This window comes from Poecilia reticulata, chromosome 22 (genome assembly GCF_904066995.2).
Source record: "Poecilia reticulata chromosome 22, P_reticulata-male-v2, whole genome shotgun sequence".
NCBI lineage: Eukaryota > Metazoa > Chordata > Actinopteri > Cyprinodontiformes > Poeciliidae > Poecilia > Poecilia reticulata.
In genome coordinates this window covers 17595462-17618808 of record NC_088851.1, presented here as the reverse complement: position 1 = coordinate 17618808, position 23347 = coordinate 17595462, and the positions used below count along the sequence as shown (strand labels likewise).

Below are 23347 nucleotides of genomic sequence, written 5' to 3'. Positions count from 1 at the left end.
CTTTTGCGTTCTAATTTATATAACTTTAAAAATCTACTTTTTATTCATTTCTTGACAAATATTTTATATTATTTTTATATCTTTTCAAATGAACCTTTATCATTTCAAATCTGTAGGTAAATGCAAGTACCTCCATATTTCTTGGAGGTAAAATATGGTCGTTTTTTTTTTACTAAATGAAAATGTGTGTAAACTAACAGAGGACAGCATTTGGTCAGGGTTGTTTCCTTGTCCTCCATGACAGTAGGTGGCAGTGTTGTGATGTAGTGGGGCATTGAAGAAATGGCGCAGGGCGGAGCTTCAGCTTGTAGTACGTGTGCCTCTTCACAGTGAGAGAGCTAGCTCTACAGCAGAGAACAGGTCGAAATTATGGTGTTACTCGAGAATGATTCGGTAAGAATATAAAACAGACTATCTGAAATGTATTTCTCTGTTCGTATGAATTCACTGCTGTACATAAATACTCTCTTCTTTAGCTGTTGGCTCAAGATGTCGTAGCTAGTGATGTTAGCCTGCCTGCTAACGATTGAGTGAACTGGTTGAGACATTAAATATCGTCAAATTTTTGCATTGTAAAAGCTGTTAATACTCTCGATGTGGCCTAATAGTAATGTTTAAGCTGTATTCCTGAATTTATGTGTGATATATAACTCAGACGTGTAGTACATTCGATGTCTCCACGTATGTCTCAAGCAATGCCCTGACGTATTTTTTCTAAATATAAATATCTTTTCACTCTCTATTAAGATTGATCGAATGAAAACGAATTGAGTTTATGTCATGTGTCTCAATGTATCATTTGTTAGTATTGCAACCTGTTTGACGCTAGCAAATTACCTGAATGATAACTTTAATTAAATATAGTTCTACAAATCAAATGGCTTAACAAACCACAAACTTGGTTTCATATATACTGCTATTAGTCCAAGACATCTAGTCCAGGTTTGAAGAGTTTAAATACTGTAGCGTTTAAACTGGAACACGTTAAAGATGAAGATTAGGTGGCTTCTCCTTTTAGCCATTTCCCCAATCGGAAGCCATTATCGGAGGGCAACTTCAGCTTCGTGTCTTTATTTAAAACAAACTGGTTTCTGCATTTGTCCAGTGTCTAAGGTAAAAAAAACGACCCAAAATGAATATCCAGTATGTTGCAAGTTTAATCGTGAATCAGGAGATATATCATCATGAAATACTCAGATGTCAAATATAATAGAACAAAATTATTTTTAAATTCATGACCCTATATTGCACCATATTGTCATTGATTTGGCTAGGCCTGTTGATTCATGGTGTCATGTTCCAGTCAAAATAATTCTGCATGAACCACACACCCTTGTCTGTAGATATTTATTTGAGTTTCTTTACTGCATCTCCTTACAGTATATTTTGAGCAGACTATAGAAAATCACCTTAAAAAAACACACACACCATGGATGACGACTCCTTCTCAAACCTGAAAGTCGGTTTCGCAATCACCAAACTTACAACGAACAAAATGACCGATATCATTCTTCTCACCTGACTTTGTAAAGTGTACGGATTAAAGGAGAAAAAAAAAAAAACAACCTCAAACTGTTTTCTCATTAGTTTCTCACAGAGCTCACTCGGCTCTTCCAGAAGTGTCGGACATCAGGAAGTGTTGCCATCACACTAAAGAAGTGTAAGTTATTCTGTTTGACCTAAATCACAAACATACATGTTTAATTTGCAACGTTTAACCTCCAAGAACCAGATTATTATTATTTTTTTATTCCTTTAGATGATGGTAGAACTAAACCAGTTCCCAAAAAAGGGCATCCGGAGTCGTTCGAACCTGCTGATAACAAGTGTCTCATCAGAGCATCTGATGGCAAGAAGAAAATTAGCACAGTGGTGAGCTCCTTTTTTTGAACTCAGTTTTTCAGTCGGGTTTTCTTTATATATTTGCTGTATGATCTATTCATGAACCATACATTTCTAATTTTAGGTCAGCACCAAAGAAGTAATCAAGTTTCAGATGGTAGGTTGAGCTCATCAAGTGTTCTTTGAATACAGACCCAGTCCTTTGTTTTAACATCTTTAATCATTCATCCATCTGCATCTGTATCGTCCTTTCCAGGCATACTCCAATCTTCTAAGAGCTCACATAGACGGTCTTAAGAAGAAAGATAAGAAAAGCAAGAGCAAGAAAACCAAAGCCACACAATGAGCGATGGACTCTTAATGGAAACAGTGGCTATCTGAGCTGTCCATCACAGGTTGAGGGGACGGTAAGGGGGAGCTCCTTGTGATGACGTGATCTCCAACTCCGCTCAGCTCTCCTCTTGCTCACCTCAAACCTCAGAATCCTGGTGACTATGTACACAAGATGCCATTGTTTACATGGTGATGCTTTATCCCCTGGCTTTTCAGTGCCATCCGGTGATTAAGAACAAGACCTGAGGATTTTCATTTTCTTGTACAACATGGAGCCATGTCACCATTTTATTGAATCCTGCTTCCCCTGGGGCCAACCCCACAGAGCCCAATTCTTAGCAAGCTTTGATTTTTGCTTATTGATCCTTATTTATGTTGTGCAGGGTTGGCTTTTTAATTTGAAAAAAAAAAAAAAATTGTTTCTTTTTGAGGATTTGAAAGTCATCCAGAAATAGTTGAATCAATTTGTGATTGCTCAGCGTAATTTGTGTTTAGGTTTCATTTTTAGTAAAACGCCTAACAAGTTGCTCCCCTTTCTATTTACATGGCCAGACTATGCTGTACCAATCAAAAAGGGTTTGTATTGTCCCTGGCATCAGAATTTAAGTTCATAAATAAATTTTTTTTTTTTTTGGGGGGTTAAAAATGTGAATGATTTCAGTTCTTTCTGTTAAAATGACAGATAATGACTGGGCATGGGCAGTGTAGAAAAAAAAATACAGTTACAAACAGTGTATACATATAGACATTTCTGTGCTGTGTTGGTAAAATCAGTCTGTATTGTTTAGAGACGGGTCAGTTCATAGAGCTGTATTCTTCTTGTCCAGTCTGTCCTTTGGGGACGCTGTCAGGTTGCGCTGCCGGTCGCTCTCGTCCTGATATCCCTGCCTCATCAGGCTCGCTACATACTGGAACATCGTCTGAAAACGTAAAACACATTTTAAGCATGTCATGAAAAAGGTACTTAAATTGGGAAAAAAAATAAATAAAAAATTAAATTGTAGGTAAATTGTAGGTGATTTTAGCAAATCATCTCTCATACAGAAAGCTTCTTTAGTTCTGATATCCGGGTTGGAAATATCAGGCTTATAAGTTGTAATCAGAAACGATCAGACTGCTGCTCTATCACCTACAGTCAACAATGAGTTTCACAACGTTACCAAAGCAATTCACAAGTTGGTATTGTCAGTGTTAACATTAACAGGAAATTGAAGAGATGATAGTGTCATTAATGATAACTTATAGGTCTGATACTTCCAGTCCAGGCTTCAGTACTGAAGAAGCCTCTTAGATGAGTTTAAACATCTTTAAAATAAAAGACCTGCCCTTTAAAAAAAAACAACTTTTTCTCATGTCCTGGAACTCTGAGAATTTACACCAATGCATGCTAATTTATCCTTACTGCTTGTGCTGCTTTTGTCCTTCCACTAAACTTTTCTATAAACTTAATTTCTTTAATTTGTTTAGTCTCTTCCCTTCCTTGTGAAAGGTGTCTGTGAATGTCTGCTAGACAACAGCAGTCCTCCCAAGGATCATATGAGACATAACACAATATTTCTGTATTAAAATGTTTCTTTTATATAAAATCACATTGTGTAGCACTTTTCAGGAACTTCAAATGCACTTTACAAAGAAATAACATTTTAAACTAGTCTGTTATATTCTAATATTCAGAGACTGAATTCTGGGTTTTACTTTCCTCTAAGCCATAGTCATTAATATTAGAAAAAAAATCTCTGAACTTTGCTGTCTTTTTAAGGTTTGGTGGCTTGGATTTAAAGATGTACTTATTTTTCTCCACAGGTTAACTGCACACGGTTTAAATATATTCATAGGTAGTCGTGACAATAGATTAAAAGCTCACAAAGGGCCATAGATGCTGTTTGATAAAGAACTCTGTGCATATATAAAAATGTAGCCTTTGATCTTTTCCCAGAAATCTCTGCTTAGGAACAAAGGTAATCCTAAAATGGATTCGCCTGCTGGGGAGTCATTTTTGAGATGATTCAAATCTTGCAGCAGCACAACACGAGGCTGCAAAACCATGTCCTATTATTTCTGCCGTGGTAAGTTCCATCAGACACAGATTTTTATAGTAGTCTGAATCTTTAATTTGACATGCTGCACGCTGCATCGAGGACATTTGTCCACAGCAGCAGTGTTGTGGCTGAAAGTGACGAGTCAGAAATCAGCTGCTCTTTTTTGCATCATCACCTAGATTCTGTTTCTCAAAGAGACACACAAAATAATAAAAATATAATGCAATTCAAAATTTAGATTAAAATGCATCAAAGTTCATCTCAAGCTGTTAATGATTTACTCTCCTGTAGACCAGCCTATTTGACCCTTGCTGAATCGACACACTCCTTTTTTCTTCTCTCCAGTGAGTAACCTCTTTAATGTGCATGAAAGCCCATTTGCACTACCGATATAAAAAAAAAAAGATCCCTGGAATCCTAATAATGAAAATCTACTTGGAAAATAATTACTTTGTATGTGAAAGTAATGAAAAATCCTGTGCTGGAGCCAATGGCCTGGCAGACCACAAGTACGAGAGGAGGTTATTGTTTTTACATGAAGCACTCCATCAGTACTGTTAAAGTATGAAGACGTTTATTAGATTTAATTCTGAAGTAATTGAGCAAATAAGTTATTTATAACCCAGTACTATAAACATATTTTAGCTAGAAAAAGTTATATTTTTAATTAACCTACCTTTTTTGATGGAGCACCGATTATTAAAACTTTTAAGAGTAAATGTGATTTAGAATGTTTGAATTTTGTAAAATATTTATGAGATTCCGAGTTTCAACCTTTTGTGGTTCCATTAATTTTTCAGATTCACAGAAAAAAAATAGCTTTAACCAGTTGTAAGCAACTATGTATATTTTCAAGGGATTTTTAACATCAGAGAATAAATAAGAAAAAAAGCAACGTAACCAAACACTTGTTAGGCAGACAACACAAAAACCACAAAAAGTTAAGTCTATACCATTAATTTAATTATTTAGACTTACCCTACTGACCAGTCATTCATTTTGAAATTCCAAGACCTAATTGTTTGTCATTTGTTTGATACATTTCTTCGATTTACCTTCCAAGCCTCCTCCAACTCGGCGGTCCACCTCTCCTTTAGGATGGGCTGCACAGCACAGATAAACTCTGCACCCACATACTGAAAAACACCATCCATGTTAGAGACTGATTTGTCTGCGGATGATAATCGTTTTGTTTTTGTTCTTGTCACTTCTTGTGGTTGCTGCGATTGTCAGAGGGTCTTACGTTGTAGTATTTAGGTGGGGCGTTGTAGTGATAATGGCTTTTTCCCAGCTCCACAGCCAGAGCTTCCAGTCTCTCCGGCTGATCCAGTCTGGCCACACTCTTCTCAATAAAGGACATCACCCTGAGAGATCGAGAGAGGGTTGGGAGATTTGGGTTCAGTTTCATTGATCCACTAACATCCTGCTGTTACCAATATCAGTGTAGAAGGAATACGCACTCTTACAAACGAGCTAGTAAAGTATTTGTGCTCATATTACTTGCACAATGCTTTTATTTATTTTTTTTTCATTTTTACATCTGCCATCAATCCGGAGTTCTTCCTCCTCCTTCTCCTCCTCGCTCGGTGTCGGGGTCTCATCTGATTTTCCAGCAGAAAAGCTTCCCACTGGGATGTGGAATGCCTCTAATCTGTGCATGGATTGTTGAAATGCCACACTGCCCTCTGCACCTTCAAGTCCTCAGATTTTAATTGGCTATTTTTGCCTTGGCTCAGCCTCACTGTGTTGCATCGATGAGAACCATTCAGATTATAAAACCACTTGAAGTGTTTTGCACTTTCCTAGCCGCTCGTCTCTTTAATATGCGCAGCGTGGTTTTGTTACCTCGTTTTATTTTTATATAAAGAAAAATAAATGAGTGCAAGAAGAGAGCTTCAGATTTTTATTTTTTTTTATAGTTTTCAAAAGGCTGACTTTGGCTTCAAATTAATCAAACCAACTTCCCCTGTCCTTGCTGAAGAAAATCATCCCCACAGCATGATACTCCCCTGGTTGAGGTAACGGTGTTAATTTGTTCTACAAAAAGTGTTTTTCGTGTCAGTTTTTGGTCTAATCTGAACCAATCACCTTCTCCTTCACAGCTGCCATGTCCCCTGCATGTCAAACAAAACTCCGACTACCTTTGGCTTTCTTTAAAAACAATCGATTTCAACTTCGCACTTTTCCATTGTGACCAGATCTTTGAATAGATCAATCAATCAAATTGTATTTGTATAGCACATTTCAGCAGCAAGGCATTTCAAAGTGCTTTACGTAATTAAAAAAAAAAAAAAAAAAATCACACATCAGCTGTGGATCTCTGCAGCTCCTCCAGAGTTACCTCGTTTTACCTCGGTTGCATCAGGCTTCACAGAGCGACCGTGTTCTTTGATTTTCATTAAGCCGTTTGTTCCCCAACAAACCTCAGAGGCATTTACAGAACAACCGGATTTATTCTGGAACAAAATTACACACTTGTCTCTGCTTAGACTCCTGAAGGCAGTTGGGTTTTATTTAGAGACATAAGAATAAAAGTGGGCGCATACACAGATGCATGCCACACTTTTCAAATTTTAAAAGCAACAATTTCACAGTTATGCACTACTTTCACAAGGTGCTGCATAAATGCCTAGGGCCTTCTTACTTTAACAAACTAAACATAATTATTTTGCTCCAAAACAATTCAATCCACAAGGATGAGCTTTAGTCTCACATACATGAGCACTGTTTACGTTTTTTGTTTCGGTTCATCTGGCTGCCATAAATTCCCTCAGAGGGACTTTGTAACCTAGTGACCACCATTCCTCAGAGTGCTTGAAAATTTGCCTAGTGCCTAATATGATGTAGATGTAGAAGTGAACCTCATCCCCCAGGGTGTGTCTTTTTAAAATTTGTGTAACAGTCCTAACATTAACATCAGACCTAATTATAGACATTAATTACATTTAATAATCCACAAACCACTTTCCTGCTGTCTGAGAAGACAAAGTGCTGATGCAGAACAAGTTTGAGTCATCAGTAAACAACTGCAACCGACCGATTCGACCGATTCTGATTCACAATTTCTTATTTCTGCTGTTTGATCCCAGACATTAGTGATATGCAGGTTTCCTCTTAATTTGTGCTTATTTCAAGATATTATGTGCCTTAAACAGCAATTGGCAGTTTCTCCATTAAAGGCTGAGAAAAAAATAAAAGTACAATTCAAAGCAAAAGTACAATAAATGCAGCACTTAAATTAAAGTCTGCTGGACATAAAGACGGAAAGAATGGATTAGATTTTAATATTTACCAACAAACAGAAATGTAGATTTACATAAACCAGACTGAAACACAGATGTCAAAGCTCTTTGGCTTTCAAAATAGTGCATAACTATGGAGGACCAAAACTGACATATTAAGAAAAAAAAGCATAAATATATATTTAGTTTTTCGTTGTCCTTACACATGAGTTTCCAACAAAAAATGTATACATTTTCTTTTTAATTTCCCCTAAACATGCATTTTTGTCAAGAAAAGTAAATATTTTGTTTTGTCTTTTCCTTATACCATCCCTCGTTCTTTTGTCATTGCCTCCTCTCCTTTTCTTACTTTTCCGAAAATATATACATTTTTTGACGGAAACTCATGTGTAAGGACAAGGAAAGACTAAATATATAAATTACGCTTTTTTTCTTAGTATGTCAGTTTTGGTCCTCCATACATAACTGTGAAGTAGACAGGAAATGAATTAGTATTCCACACTTTAAATTAGACATCTTCAGGAGTCACTCATTTTGCAAAACAGAGTCTGTCTGGGTGTGGTTTAATCTTGGTATAAATCCAGCTACTCTTTTACGGCCTTAGTGGTTTCATAGAGCAGATTAGAGAATAAACAAACAGCATCATGAAGACTTATTTTGAGTGAAACTCTGTGAAAAAAAGAATAATTTGCCACATTCTGCACTAAATCGTTTCTTTATGCTGGAATTAAAACAGCGAGAAAATATTTTAGAAAATTCACTTCATGATTTTAGTCTTTTTTTAAGACATAAAATAGTTTAACATTTGTGGCTGTCAGGGGACAAAATTAGAAAAAGCTATCAGGGTGTGAATACTTTTCGGGGCGTGAATAGACGCCCAAACGTGTCGAGACGTTTGGGCGTCTGTGCCGAGACGTGTCGAGGCGTGTCGGCCGCAACTCACCGCAGGCCGTGCGCTCTGAGCTCCCGGTTTGTCCTCAGCTTCTCCAGGTCCTGCACATCTCGGAACAGGAAGAAGACATCTTTGCACTCGGGATGCGTCTCAAACAACCTGTTACCAAGACAACAAGAGCAGCAGAATCAGCCATCCGTAAGCCTCTGAGAGCCACTCGTGAGGCAGCCTGTCACATCCTTGGCCAAACCGAAACAAATGTTCCCCATGGGTCCCCCCCGCCCCCCCTACATCATGAAGATTAAAACCCTTCAGGATTAGTCACAGTGTGATCCTGTATTCAGGGTAAACACACATTTGTTCTCGTCATCATTTTGATAAGTGGCTTCACTGTTCAGCCATTTTTCTTCCTCTGGTACTTTGAAAAGAGATCAGATTTAGCTTTTTTGTTTTCTTTTCACAGATCTTGGTCTGAGTATTTATTTCCCCAACGGCCTTGCGCTCCGACTTTAACAACCAGCAGCTGCAATCAGTAGCAAGTTTGTCAGCCAGATGATTCCTCAGTTTGCTGCCCATTGATCAACAGCTGCAGCCGTCTCTGGCTGTGGATCCTGAGATTTAGTTCAGCTGGAAGGTTATAGAGTTAAGGATACTTAACTCTACAAAATAACAGATCTTGGTAATAGGTTTTAAGGTGGACAGTGATTTTAAATTGGACAGCCAAATCAGAGCCGTGTTTAAGTCGAGCTTTTATCATTTAAGGCGATTGGCATCAGTGACATCTTTTCTTTCCAGGCAGCATTTTGAAAGTGATCCACACTTTTATTTCAACTCGATTGGATTACTGTAACGCACTTTATCTGGGAGTCAGTCAGTCAGTCGCTGCTCTCACGTCTGCAGCTGGTTCAGAATGCAGCTGCACGACTTTTAACAGGAACTCGAAAGAGGGAGCATGTGACCCCTGTCCTGGCCTCACTTCACTGGCTGCCTGTATATTTTAGGATTCATTTTAAAATTCTTATGTTTGTTTTGAAATCACTGCATAATCTTGCCCCGGCTTACTTCTCTGAGCTTCTTCACCCCTACGTACCTTATCGGTCTCTCAGGTCAGCAGATCAGCTGCTCTTGGAGGTACTGAGATCCAAGAGGAAGCTCAGAGGGGACAGGGCTTCCTCTGTCATTGGCCCAAAGTTATGGAACGACTTGCCTTTGCAGGTCAGAGAGGCCCCTTCACTGTCCACTTTTAAAGCTCGTCTTAAAACCCATTTATTTTACTTGGCTTTCAACACCAGCGGGATCTAGTTTTAAATTGTGTGCTTTTGTTTTTAAACTGTAAGAGTTTTTTTTAGTTTTTTTTTAAGTTTTTAAATTTATTTATTTTTAATGTTATGTTGTGTTTTACTGTACAGCACTTTGTATCAGCTGTGGTTGTTTTTAAGTGCTTTATAAATAAAGTTGGATTGGATTGGATACTGTTTTCCATAAGATACTTAATCAGCTTCCATAGCAGCCTGTAAGCGAGACATTTTATTAGCAGATAGTTTTATGAAAAGCTTTAACCTGACAGTCTGCATTTACAAGAGTAAAATAAAATCCCAATTAAGATGAATGTAATACTGCCACAGAATGTGCTGTCAATTAAAAAGTCTAATGATTTTAAGCAAACGATTAAAGTTAAAACAATTTCCAAAATGCCGACATGCGGAGAAACGTCCTCTCCTCGTCCTTCAGCTTAACATGCAGCCTCCATACATCTAGACAGGATGAATTCCTGTTTTCCTCAGGCCGTTATCTCCATGTGCTTCATCCGACCTGCATTAAACCAACGTTCCGGCTCACTCTAATCTTGTTTCTTCCCTCTTTAGCTGTTTATCATGATTTACATTTGGCCTTTCAGTGTGTAAATCTCATTTCCTTCAGCCTGAGCCTTACAGTTCGGTCATGACCACAAATTCCCATTACAATCTGTTTGTGTTTCACTCCTTTTTCTTCTATTTAAGCTTCAAGTCTGTCTTTCATTACTTTGACATCTCTCACAACATCTCCGTTTTGTTTGGCCTTGGTTCAAATTTCCAGACACAGTTGACTGGTAATCACCAGTCACCGGGCTGCTGATTTACCATCTTGAAAGGAATTTATGATCCTTAAATGATCAGCTTAACGCACACGTTTTCTGTCACTCGGCTGCAATAATATGTTTAGAGCGACAACTCTCAGTTTTAAGCATAAATTCTGATCTGTGTGTCTGTTTGCTGCACAGAGGAGGCTTTTCTTCTGCAGTATTTAGCCATAAAGATCAATATTTCTCAGCTCCTTTGGTCCGAGTTATTTTCAAGGTCTGCTTTGGTCAACTGAATGTTTTGTGACAGGAAACGCAACAGATGAGCATCATCCAAGGCAGGCGATTTCCCACACCTAGCAACAATATTCAGAAAGGGGAGAAAAGTTTGTTTTTAATATGGAAGATTTTTACACGCAGGTTATTTATGGAGTAAGACATAAGTTTTGGTCATTTGACGCATTTATTTATGGAGAATTTTGAACATTTTTTTTTACAAAGAAAAAAATCTTAAAAATGACAATGGTGCATGTTAGGTTTCTACCCCATGTAGTTTTGCATGACCAGAAGACCTTCTTCTACATGTTTGCTGTGTGCCAAACAAAAATTCCCATGAAAAGATAGACCACCCCACCAATCGCCGTCATGTCAAACTCTCCCACCAGAAACTGATTGGCTACTTCGCTGATAACTGCTCTCCTGGTCTGGCCTGTCAGTTTAAATGGACATCAGTCACTTGGCAGCTCTGTAGTTGTGACATCTTTTGTTTTCACATGGTGGTATTGGATGTTAAAAACTTTGGATAGTTTTGTAGCCATTTTAGAAGAGCTGCATTTAACACTGTATTTACCTGTTGGGTGACAGATGAAAGCAATTGTTTTTATTTAAGGACTCAGAATGAAGATGACTGAATGTGGAAAAGCCGAATGAGTGTGAATTATTCTGTAAGGAACAGTCTCTTTTGATTCATAGAAATGTGATTTATTGATATTGATTACCACAGTTTGACTTAGAAGATCTAGCCGAGGCAGCTGCCGGCTAGATCTTATTGGATGCTTTCTATATTTTTTTCCATACAAATTTAATCTCTAATTTCTTAAGCAAAGTTTTAAATAAATGTTGGCATCTAAGCATTGAAATATTTGAAGGCAGTCTTTGTTCTTTGTTTTTTTTTTTAGTCATTCACTCAGTAGTGCTGTCAAGATAAAGGAAATAACTTTCTTTTTTCCATTTTCTGTCCCTGGCCTTACTCCTGATATTAAAAGGTGGGGAAACGGACTGCTTCCCCTCTCAGCGCAGCGGCAGCGTGTAGAGCTCTTGTTATTTTCCACTATTGTTTGTTCCTCTCGTGGACAGGAGTGCGCACGCTCTCACAACATGCGCAGACAATGTTGCTCCCGCGAATGGCTCAAGTGGGATTTTAATTGGCTTCGCACAGAGGTTTCATTCCGTTCAATTATGCATTATTCACGGCCATTTTTGATCTGCTCTTTGCTCGTTTTGAATATGTGTAAGAGAGAGAACATTCTTTGGCAGGAAGAAAGATACCGAGTGTTGAATTGATCTCTGTTTGCAGCCGAGATCCGGTGCGGTGACCCTGGTTTGGCTCTGAGCTTCATCTATCTGAAAACCTGCAAATCCGAAGGTCTTTTTACACCACGGGGTTCACAGTTTTTCACTTTATCATTCTTGATTTGCATTATCCTTTTCTACAAACTCTCAGAGAGATGAAAATGTTTTCCTGGACGCTAGTTATCTTCATAAATTGTACACATTAGTTTTCCTGATGGCTAATGCCCTAATTAGCCAACACTACTGCAGACCAGCAGCTCTGTCATTCAGGTAACGATGTTAGGATGTGAGAGATAAGAGAGGAGAACAAGCAGGAGGTTTCTGCTTCCAGCTCTCAGTGGAAAGCTGTGGGTCAGAGTATCAAGCAGGAGGAATGTACAGTTTGTGGCTTGTAACAGGCTAGGCTCCCATCAGAAAGCATTCCCAAAGATCCTAAGTAGACCTGAGAGGTCATGAGGTCAGCAACGAGTAGATGCCTTAGAAAAGGCATTTTAACACCTGAAATTAGATGTAGTTTTAGATACTGGTGATATGGCTTCCTGCCCAGAGCAGCCTTCCAGTTGAGGGCAACCTGTTCGACCAAACATAATAAAAACTGGCAGCCTGACTTACTTTTTTGAATTTCTGCCACCCCTCTAGTCTAAGGGGGATACACATCTCCATGTAGACTAGGTGGTAGTTGCTCAGACCAAAAGATTTTTTTAGATGCCTTCTATGTTTTTTTATATATATGTACCAAATTAATGTGTGATTTCTTAAGCAATGTTTTAAACAATGTAAACATTGAAATCTATGAAGGTGACAGTTTCAGTCTTCCTTTTCAACCCGGTAATGTTGAGAAGATAAAGTAAATAACTTTCCTTTTACATCTTATGTAAAAAAAAAAAAAAGAAAAAAAAAAGATCGTTATTGGTGCATCCCTACTAAAACAGAGTAGGGATGCACCAATAAGAAAACTTGGGCCGTTGTCTGATACCCGATTTTATTATTTATGATGCTGTTGTGGTCATCAATAACTGCTATTTCTGTCAGGTTTGCAGTCATAGTTTAATTAGCAGTGTATTTCAAAAGTAAAATATGACATCATAGTGTAATGTTTGTTTATGCCAAAGCCTGGGTAAGGAAGGCTGGCCCTGACAGGGGTGTCAAACTCCAGTCCTCAAGTCCTAAAAACTGCCACTGTCCTGCAGTTTTTAGATTTGCCACAGGTACAAAACACTGTAATGAAATGGCTTAATTACCTCCTCCTTGTGAAGATCAGTTATCCAGCGCCTTGATAATGACCTAATTATTCTATTCAGGTGTGCTGCAGCAGAGGCACATCTAAAAGTTGCAGGGCAGTGACCCTCCAGGACTGGAGTTTGAAAATGGCGATGAAGAAAAAAAGTTTATTTTCTCCTCCTTTTTCTGTTGTGACCATACTAGTAGAATTAAATACGTCATTTTATAAAATCATTGATACTTTTTTGTTGTTGTTTTAAACGTAAAAAATTCTACAGGGCATTTGATCTTTATGTTACTATTTTAAAAAAAATCATTTTAAAACTAAAAACCCAACAAGAAAGACCCAAGATAGTGTGAAGACGTCTTACCCGACAAACATAATAATCCCAACTTTGGCAATATCGTCTCGAATAACTTTCCAGGAATCCTTGATCATCTGAACCTGCTCCTCGCTGAGATGCGCAGCAGCTGCGGCGGCTGCAGCCTCCTCTCCGTCCCTCTGTGAAAACTCCTTCTTTGTTGCCAGATCTGAAATCGCGCACCCCATTCTTCATCTAAAATAACGGAGATGATGGCGACTTTTTGTTATTATTCACTGCCGGTCCCAGATAACGGACATAGAACCGAAAGGTTAAACTGTTCAGCGAGGCGTCTGGTTTGAGAGTGCGCGTCTTGAACTGTCTCCCCTCTTTTCGAAAAAAAAACCAAAACAAAAAAGCATCACTCAAGTCAGAAATTACAGTTGGGGAGGCTGGTTCTGGTTGTTGCTTTCACAATAAGATAAACACCTCGCTAGTGAGCGCATAATTCCGAAAGAGCTTTTATTTTGCAGAATGGTGCTTTGTATTTCCGGTTTTAGCTAGGGCATTTACTGCTACCTTTACACTGATTTTCGAACCAAGTATGATTTAATTCGGGGTGAACTGAACTGAGCCACAAATATGGCCTCAGTATAATACCATAACAGAAGATTATCACACAAACAACTACACCGACTGTTAAGGAGGTGGGTGTTCTTCTTCGATTCACCCAAGGATTGCAAATAGAGGCTTAATAAGTAAACACACTTTTATTTGAATAACTCTGAGCAACTTGCAAAGAAACCTTGTGCATTTTGTTGCCATGAACAAACTTTTAGCACAATTCTGGCTGTATGTTTGACGACTATTCTTACTTAAGCATCTGTAAATTGGGTAGTTTCTTGGGATACATTTTCACAGAGTTGGATCAATGCCATTACAGAAGTTTAATGTAATATATAAAAAAACAGGCAGTAGAACAGACCCTCAGCATGATCTTCTAATCAATCTTTTGAAAGCAATCTTTTGAAATTTCCAAAGTGTATTTCAGCCCACCTTTTTTGCTTTTGGCTGAAAGGTTGCATCTAAACACTCCATTTTGGATTTCCACAAGGAACCACTGGCTTGTAACTGCTCCTTGTTGCATTAGAAATAAGTGTCTATTAAAATAAAATAAAAAATAGGTTCTTGAATTGCTGACACAATTCTGTGGGACACAGCCCTACGCAGAAGATTCCATCTTTCACTGACAAAAATAGCATTGCAGCCTTAGCATTTCTGTTTTTATTGAAAATATGGGCAGCTGTACATAACCAAAAACAAGTTTGAGTATCTGGAATTTACACATGGTCAAAACTATCCCAATATACAGACATATAAATAACTTTCATGAAAATAAACTGGTTGCTGATAAAAAAATAAAGCTCCAGTGATGTGCACAACTGTTTTAACAAGCAGCTCAGGAAAATGTGGGAGCATATTTTGCTGTCCCTGTGCATCAAAGCACAACAAAGACTAAAATCTAACCGTCTTTGGTGTCTGAAGTAAGACTTTACTGGCAATCGAGGGCTCTTAGCCGTCGCTCTCAGAAACTCTGCACTGATAGTTTGCAGAGTTAATATTAATGACTATAGCAGCCAACAGTAGGTAACATATCTTTTTTTTTGATACAGGAGACGATATATGTATTTATATGTTCACACAAAAATGTAGCGTGCAAACAAATGCAGTCAAAATGTGCATCTTACCGTTTTAAAGGTGGCATGCCCATACCATCCCTTTAATGTTACACTGGTGCTAAAATTATTGCACCTTGTCCCCTGTACAAGAAACCCCATGCATGGAGTTTTTGAGGGAGAAACATGCAGAGCAAACATAGAAAGCATCGTCTAACTCCCAGGTTTATGTTGGATATACACAGTGCACGCTGTTTAGCTTGTACTTAAGCTCTGGAACTTCTCCCGTAAACTCCTCACGAGGTTGCTTTCCGAGGACTTCCCAGAACTCAGTGACTTTGCGCCGTTGCGTACTTCCTGGAGGAGCCCATCCTCACCTTGGATTCTGTGGCACGGTGAACGAGTCCGCGAAGGTTCTTGAAGGTTCTGAACTTCGTGCAGAGGGACAGAGCCCAGCATGTGGTCTAAGGAGCTCCACCTGCACAGCAGGGAGCCCTTCTTTTGCTGAGGCCAGTCCTCTACCTGGAGACATTTCTTACAGCAGTCTGTCGGAGCTGCGTGGAGGTCTGACGAGCTTCTGTACTTTACCCCATCTGGTCCTGTGCAGACGCAGTGTGTTCTTAGAGAGTGCGAGGTGTCCGTGTATTTTGAACGCAGCTCCTGGACGTGAGGCCAGTGGAAGGACTCAGACTGAGGGCTGTGTGGGGCCGTGCCCTGGGAGCTTGCGGGAGAAGATAGTGTCTGATCCGAATTTGGAGAACAAACTTCGGGAATGACTTCCTGTTCACAAACATTCATGGGCAACCTTAAGTTAGGCTTACCTGCGTGAAAACAGAGACAAAAACACAAGAAGTTTACATCAGTTTTCTGTTTAAGAAACAACTAGAGGCAGATTAATGCAGAACTGTGAAAAAATTATTCATAATCAATCATTCTTGAATTTTATTTACATTTTGTCACAAAAGCCACTCTTTCCCATTTCACCTGAATGCTTCAGTTTGTTGGAGCATATCGGTAATTAAACATCATGAGGCACCCATAAGAAGTCTCATTTCCAGTTTGTGACATATATAGGAGACACAGCAAACAAATGTTCAGATCAGACCAAAATTGCTCTTTTTGGCCTACACGATAAATGTGTGGAGGAAAAAACTAACATCCTGAAGAGAAAATCCCTACGCCAAAACATGGCAGACGTAGTTTCATGCTGTGGGAATGATAGAAAAATGGATGTAGCAAAAGTACAAGTCAAATGTTCACCTTTCCCAAGAAAAACGATGGTAAACATTCATTTAGAGCTACAATAGAGTGGCTGAGATCGCAGCAGATTCATGTGAAGGAATGGTTCAGTCAAAGTCCAGACTCAAATTCTATTGGCCTTTAAATAGGCCTTTAAAATTAATGTCAACGGCTTATCTTGACCCAGACTGATCTGAAGTTATTTCGCAAAGAAAAATGAACAAATATTTCAGTCTGCAACAATGTGAGAACTGGTTCTGCAAAATTTAAATGCACAACGCACTTTTCAGGTGTTTGCAAAAAAAATAAACCTGCGATAAATATGTGATGACATTTGAAGCTTGTGGTTGTGATGTGAAAGAATGTGAGGAAGTTCAAGATGCACTCAAAGTGTTGATCGATGATGTTCTGTTTACCAGTTTTTCTCAGCTTCTCCTGGTGGACAGCAGCTGCACTCCGGAGACCCTCCTGGTGTGCAGCCTGTCTGCTCCTCTGCCACACTACTGGCCGGTTGTTTTTAATGCGCTGGCTGTACTGACGAGCCAGCTGGAACACCTTGTTTCTCATCTTCCCCATGTCGTGCAGGATCTGGTCTTCGTCTATGGTGGTTTGGAAGCTAATGCTCTTGGGTAAATGGCTGGGGTGGCAGTGGTCGTCCTCTTGAAATGCCGGGGACGGACACGGTTCTGAGAGCTGAGCAGAACCCTGCTCCGCTGTGGAGGAACTGGCCGTAGGCTTAGACACGGAGCAAGAATCTGCAGCAGAGCACATTTCAGGCTCTTCTTCCATCACTGGTGGTTGATTACTGTTTTTGACCTCCATTGTATCCAAGCTGATCTCGACTCTTTGGCTGTCAATTTTATCATCTGCCTCCTGCTTCACTTCCTGAATCTCCTCCTCAGTTTCCATAACTTCCCAAACCTTCAGCATTTCAGACGAAGGCCTGAACTCTTCCTCTGCAGTAAATGCTTCCGTGACGCTATTAGACCGAACCTTGACCTCAGCTGAGCTTTGAGGTTCACTCGTCTTACCCTTTTCTAACCCAGGAAGGTCGAACACGGACCAAGAAGTGGGTCTGTTTCTACAGAGCCCTTTCCTGTAGGCTGGACCAGCCTTCTCCTTTGGAACGTCATTCAGCTGTCGGCTCAGCTGTCTCACCAGGCCGGCGGGGATGAAGGACAGACTCTCCCTGCGCTTGAGGCTGAAGTTAGCGTCTTGGTGCTCAGCATGCTCATAGTATTGCCTGATTTTATGGATGAGAATTTGATCCTTCTTGGAGAGAGTGGATCTGCGTTCTCCTTCACTCAGTCCAGGCTCAGGACCCGACAGGTCGTGCTTTGAGGAGGTCTGTGGTTCTGGTGAAGAGCTGTCCGACATTTTCTCCATCCGTTTCTCCACGTCCATACAGGCCGAGAGGCTTTGAAAGGGGTCTTTATCTAAACTCAGGTCCTCAGAAACCAGACTGCTCCGTCGTGACAAACTGCTGATGAATTGCTCAGCGGTCAGTTGGTCCAACACGGAGGAAGGCAAACTGCTCTTATTATCTGAAAGCACCTCCTCTTCCTCCTCAGAGAGGTCACCGTTCGTTAGTACACTCATCTCCTCCACCTGTAGACCAGAAGAGTCGCTCTCTCCCTCTTCTTCTCCTGCTGTTTCCCTGGAAGTATCCAAGGATTCCGGGGTCTCAGTTTGTTGCTCGGAGGAGAACATGGTAGACTTGTGGCAGTGGGAGTTCTCCACCTCCAGCTGGTTGATTGGTTCTGCTTGTGGGACACGGTCTAGGCGACACAACTCCTGTGCATAAAAAGATAACGGAATTATCTAACGGAAATATGCACATTTTAATGACAAGCACTCTTCATTCCTCATTAGCTTAATAGTTCATTTTAAAATCTGTTAAATTCATAGCGTCCACATCTTTGCAGCATTTATTTTATATTAATGCTGTTTTTTAGGCTTCCTGTTTTTTTTTGTTTTTTTTTTTAATCCAGTGACCTTTTTGTCATAATATAGTCACAGACTTCAATGCAGGGATTTCATGTGACAGACCAACACAAAGAAGAACATGACTGATGCTTTTTCTAACAAATAAAAATATATGAACATTGTGTCATGCATTTGCTTTCAGCCCCTTTTACTGATACCTCTAAATAAAATTAAGCACAATCAAATGCCTCCTGAAGGTCCAGTAGAAGGCATTCTAAAAAATACTTGCACCTGCAACTGCAGTAAAAGGGAATTTTGTGAAGCATTGCCTCAGCATGGCTGACCATATATCCACACTTCTTATAAAAAAATATTTGAAGCATTTTGTTATGTTCATTCTACTTCATTTATTCACTACTTTATTTTGGTCTATAACATAAAATCTCACTAAGATACATTTGCGGTTGTAAAGAAACAAAACATTAACATATCCAAGGTGTATGAATACTTTTACAAGGCACTGATTGTCTGTGGGTAAGATTTCCAAACTTGCATTAGCAATGCAGTCTGCTTCTTTTGGCTCTTCCTGGACAGTTTAAATTATCCTTGACTAGTTAGGCTGAGCCTCATCCGGTCTTCAGCCTGCTGATGTTACCCTAGACTGCTGCTATTCTAACACTGTGTCCAGGTGTTGCCTGCTCATCTGGAGTGCCTGCAAATTGCAAACATAAATTAAAAAAAAGAAAGCGCAGCTCGGAGCTGTTTGCCATAGATAAGGTTCACTCAGCTCAGATGCAGAAGCTGCAGAAGTGGGGGTGGGGGAGCGCTTCCCATGTGGTGCTTTAAATTCCAGCACAATAAAACTACAGCATGTAGAGATGATTCAACTGTGCTCATGGCAAAGGGCATCTATTCGGTAGGAATTACATTTTTAAATCTAATGTAACATTGAATTAACCAGCATGTATGCAAAGAAATAACAATGAAAATAAAGAAAGAGTGTGAAAATGGGCCCCAGCAACAACTTGGGGGTGGGAGGAAGAGAGTTGAGGGGGGATTCTTTAATAGTGAATATGTATCACATGTGGCCTCAGATGCGTGTGTGGAAATTAGGTTAAAAGGATGCAGGCATAAATGTGATATTGGGCTTTTGTGAGCACCTGAGCGCTGAGAGTTTGTTTCACAGACACATTGTCGGTGTTTTCCTCCCCTGTGCAGGTTTCAGCCTCCTCTATCAATGCAGCTTTTAGTTCAGCAGCGTCCTCATTCTGGTCATCCTGAAAGGGAATAAAGCACAGCATTATGCCAAAAGTCTTTTTGGTCAACGTCAGCAAGTTTGCAAGCTTTATAACTCCATCTAAGATCTCAAGGAGTGAATGCCAAACAATTTCCTACAAGTTCAGCCGTAATTGGTCCAAAAGCTCAAAGAGGAAAATTAAAGTTAGGCTTGATCATCTTGGGTTGAATCAATGTATACAAGCAAAAATGCTCCAATAAGTTAGAAATTATTTTCTTGATACAATTAATTTGTATCAAGTTGCAATTTTATGATCTGAAAAATATTTTGGTGGCCAGTTTGGGTAATGATTCTGCTCTATGTTTGGCTTCTGACAAATTTTTAAATCCAGAAAGATTTTTAAAAAATTAGTCAGAAGCCATGTTGAGATTTAACTTTACATACTGTCTATTAACTGTTTCAAACATTGAATGTGAATCTTTTATTTAATGTAATTATTTCTTGTTTGAAAAAGTAAATGGAAAACAAACAGTCTCATTGATGGAAAATACAACCTAAATCCTGAGAAATCTCTCTTGGTTGTTAGAGCTTGCTGGATTTAAAATGTATAGATCTCATTTTGCAGATTGCTTTTGATAGAATATGAAAATGATTTCTAAATATTAACAGTACATAAACGATATTATAAAATTGCAAAATCTAAAACAAAAGGAAAGTCTCATTTAGACAATGTTTATTCCTTCCCATTTAGAATCAATACAACTAGCAAATAATCTAAATAAAAAAATCTGAGGGAAAATATTCATCGATATGATTATCAAAGAGAAAGCTCCCCTACTATTCTAATTATGTTTAATCAGATGGCTACATTAACCTTTGAAGTCAAACAACATTTAGCAGAGCACATTAGGATATTCACTGTCATGCAAATGCAAACATGGTCTTAACAACATAAGTCATGCACCCATAAATAGTTATTAAACACAGCAGCAACAACTCGGATGAGATACACATGCAGTACAAATATGAAAAGGAAATTAGATGCAAACTGGGATGATTTCAACTCCGAAAGAACAAAAGCAAAAACATGCATGATGTTTTTTCTGAACACCCCTCATCTACACTGAAGCATTCAGAACGGACAATGTGAGTATTGAGTCAATTTGGATAATAGGGGAAGAAAAAAAAAGAGAGTGATGGAGAACGAGAGCCAGTGTGGGAGACAAGAGTGGTGTGTTAGTTTTGGTGAGCTGTTGGGACGGAACGGAAAGCGGGAAACCCGTGGGTGGCAGAAACCCTCACCGTTGTGAAGTGAGTAGAAAGCAAAGCCCTGGCTCTATAGTGCCAGCAGGAGATGGCTGCCAGCACCGAGCTGGCAAAGTCGGCTACCTGGTCGTCTCCCATCAGCACATCGTCCTTGCAACTCTCCCCTTCCTCCTCCTCCTGCTCTTCCTCCTCTATTGCCTTCTCCTGCTCCAGCCCCACCTCTCTTTCTCTGGGTGAAGAGTCACTGTCAGCTGCATTTAGCTGCTCCAGAGAGTTGCTCAGATCCTCCACACACGGCCTCTCACCCCGGGGCTCGCCTAGACAGGAGGTCAGTGTGCTGACACTAGCAGCTGGCTGCAGGGAGCTCCTATCCCCCAGCAGTGCGCCTTCACTGTCTGCATGCTGTAGCGTGAAGTCATAGACATGTGGTTTGTTATTGCAAGGCTTGTGATAGAGCCATCTTATGACTGCAAGGCTGTAAATAGCAAGATGTGCTGTCTATCAGCAGCGGGCGTGATGCTGTGTGATTTCTGCAGGCTAAGAAAAGAAAGTGTGCTCTGGAAGGATTGGATTTTTCATTTGCAGTTAAGAACATTTTTCAACAACAAAACTATCTCTGCTAAAATTCCATATTTGTGATGTAAAATAATAAAAATACAATCTGATTATTATAAGTAACTTACATGTTTAACATGACAAACTCAACTGACAACACACAAAACTGAAGAAAATGTTATTTTAAAAAGCAGCAATAAACTTGTTTGCTTAAATATGCACCGCTTTGTTTCATGCACCATTTTGATGCAGTTCAAAATTGTTATCCGATAAACATCAATTACAGGGAATCTGATTAACCTAAAATGAAATTCTGTTGCCCTGGCAGGATTTTTCCATACATTTGCATCCTTTAGAGATGGAAACAAAGCCTGTGGATAGATTGCAGATGGATTAAATCTCATCTCCCATCAGGATTAGGTAAAAGAAAAACCCACAGTATCTTTACATTATGGATGATCTCAATAAATTGTTGAAAAGAAAAGATGGAAACCGGCCAGGGAGGCAAACAAGAAGCAGGAAGCGGCGCTGAAAGAGCTGCAGGACTGTACGGCTGTACAGATAACAAACAAGGGTTCCCCAGGGCTTGGTGCTGTTTCACTGCAAGTTAAACGTTCTCCTGCAAGGTTTCAAAGGATTTTAGTGAGATCTGGAAGTTTTCTACCAGGTAGAAGACAATTAAAATTTGTGTTAAATTTATAGTATTTATTGTTGGGATCTCCAGTCTTACTGAGCCGTTTCAGTTTCATCTTTTCCATCCAAATTAGAGAAACAAATTGTTGATCACCATCTTCACTCTGCACTGGTGTACATTGATTGCTGTGGATGTTTTTGCATCCTTCTCCAGACTGATACTTTTTAAATAAGATGCTTTGGAGCCGACTTGCCTTAAGAGTGTGAATATAACAAATGTCACTTTTGGACAGATCTTTTTTTTTTTTGTCAATTTATCTGACTTGCTATAGGTAGAAGACTGATGACGACTGAAGGGTAAACCTGAATTAAAAATGCTTCAACTTGGTGCTACTTTGCGGTTGTGCATACTTCTGCAGCAAGTTTAGTGCGTCCTTTTAATATTTTTTAAGAATTTTCTCCCTCTTAACAGGTGTTTCGTGTGAAATTGAAAGTAGAACAAGTTTTGTAACAAAACTTTTTCTAGGTTTCATTTGTTTATTTTTCAAAAAACCTTGTACTTTAACAGGGCATGTTCACTTTTTATATCAACTGTAGGAGTTAAGGTTGAGTAACCTCAGCAAAGTACATTGCTACTTATTGAAATAGTTTTCCAAGACTTACAAAAAAAAATCCAGTTGTTTGGATTACCTTAACTTACCTTCAAAACAGCTGCAGAGTGAACAAAGATTGAGGCGAAGGCACCGAGAGAGAAAAACAAACAAGGATGTCAATAACAGGTCAGATATCATGTTCAGTAACATCCTGAATTTCAAATGCATTTAGGGGTAAGGAGACAATCTCTGCTTCCACATCCAGGCAGCTGTTAGTCTGCCTCAGACTCAAGGGAGATCCTGTGATTAGGTAAATGCCAATAAGTAGCATCTTGCTCTCCGAGGCTTTAACTGGACATGATGCAATTTGTCAGGAAGTGATGAACCACTCCCTTACTCAGATGAGAAGGTTTGACATGAAAGTGGCTTGTTCATTACATCGTCTGGAGAAATTGAGCGAGAGAGAGAGAGAGACCGGGTAACAGGAATACAGATGTTCTCTGCTCTAATGACCAATCAATGAAACAGGAAGACACAGATCTGACGGGCGGGGCCCAGATAGAGTACCGAACAGAGCTTTCGAGTGACAAAAGGCCTCGACCGAAGCAGCATATAATTAACTTCATTATGGGTGAGGTGGAGTGGGAGTGAGTGTGCATGCCCATTGAACTGTTGTCCAGGTGTCTTTGAAGGAGAACAAAGCAGAAGTTCAATGGAGAC

At 39.4% G+C, this 23347-nt stretch overlaps 3 protein-coding genes across 4 annotated transcripts in view; 1 reads left to right on the top strand and 2 right to left on the bottom strand.

Annotated features, from left to right (window-relative positions):
• The first annotated feature begins 236 nt into the window (after positions 1-236).
• Positions 237-2702, top strand: srp14 (signal recognition particle 14). The gene is made up of 5 exons (XM_008399453.3): positions 237-393; positions 1588-1660; positions 1760-1872; positions 1967-1999; positions 2099-2702. The coding sequence occupies exons 1-5, from the start codon at positions 370-372 to the stop codon at positions 2186-2188; spliced, it is 333 nt and encodes a 110-aa protein (XP_008397675.1). The 5' UTR covers positions 237-369; the 3' UTR covers positions 2189-2702.
• A 230-nt stretch (positions 2703-2932) lies between these two features.
• Positions 2933-14633, bottom strand: xgb (x globin). The gene is made up of 5 exons (XM_008399454.3): positions 13572-14633; positions 8400-8507; positions 5458-5578; positions 5270-5350; positions 2933-3095 (listed from the first exon to the last, which is right to left on the bottom strand). The coding sequence occupies exons 1-5, from the start codon at positions 13748-13750 to the stop codon at positions 2976-2978; spliced, it is 609 nt and encodes a 202-aa protein (XP_008397676.1). The 5' UTR covers positions 13751-14633; the 3' UTR covers positions 2933-2975.
• A 138-nt stretch (positions 14634-14771) lies between these two features.
• LOC103458553 (pleckstrin homology domain-containing family G member 3-like) overlaps positions 14772-23347 on the bottom strand; it is a 38214-nt gene continuing 29638 nt past the window's right edge. For both annotated transcript variants that reach the window (XM_008399458.3, XM_008399455.3), the window contains exons 15-19: positions 22735-22745; positions 20883-21248; positions 19504-19620; positions 16834-18211; positions 14772-15999 (exon numbers count right to left, since the gene is read on the bottom strand). In XM_008399458.3, the coding sequence (XP_008397680.1) occupies positions 15434-15999; positions 16834-18211; positions 19504-19620; positions 20883-21248; positions 22735-22745 (2438 nt within the window). In that variant the 3' untranslated portion in view covers positions 14772-15433. The remainder of the gene's footprint in view (positions 16000-16833; positions 18212-19503; positions 19621-20882; positions 21249-22734; positions 22746-23347) is intronic.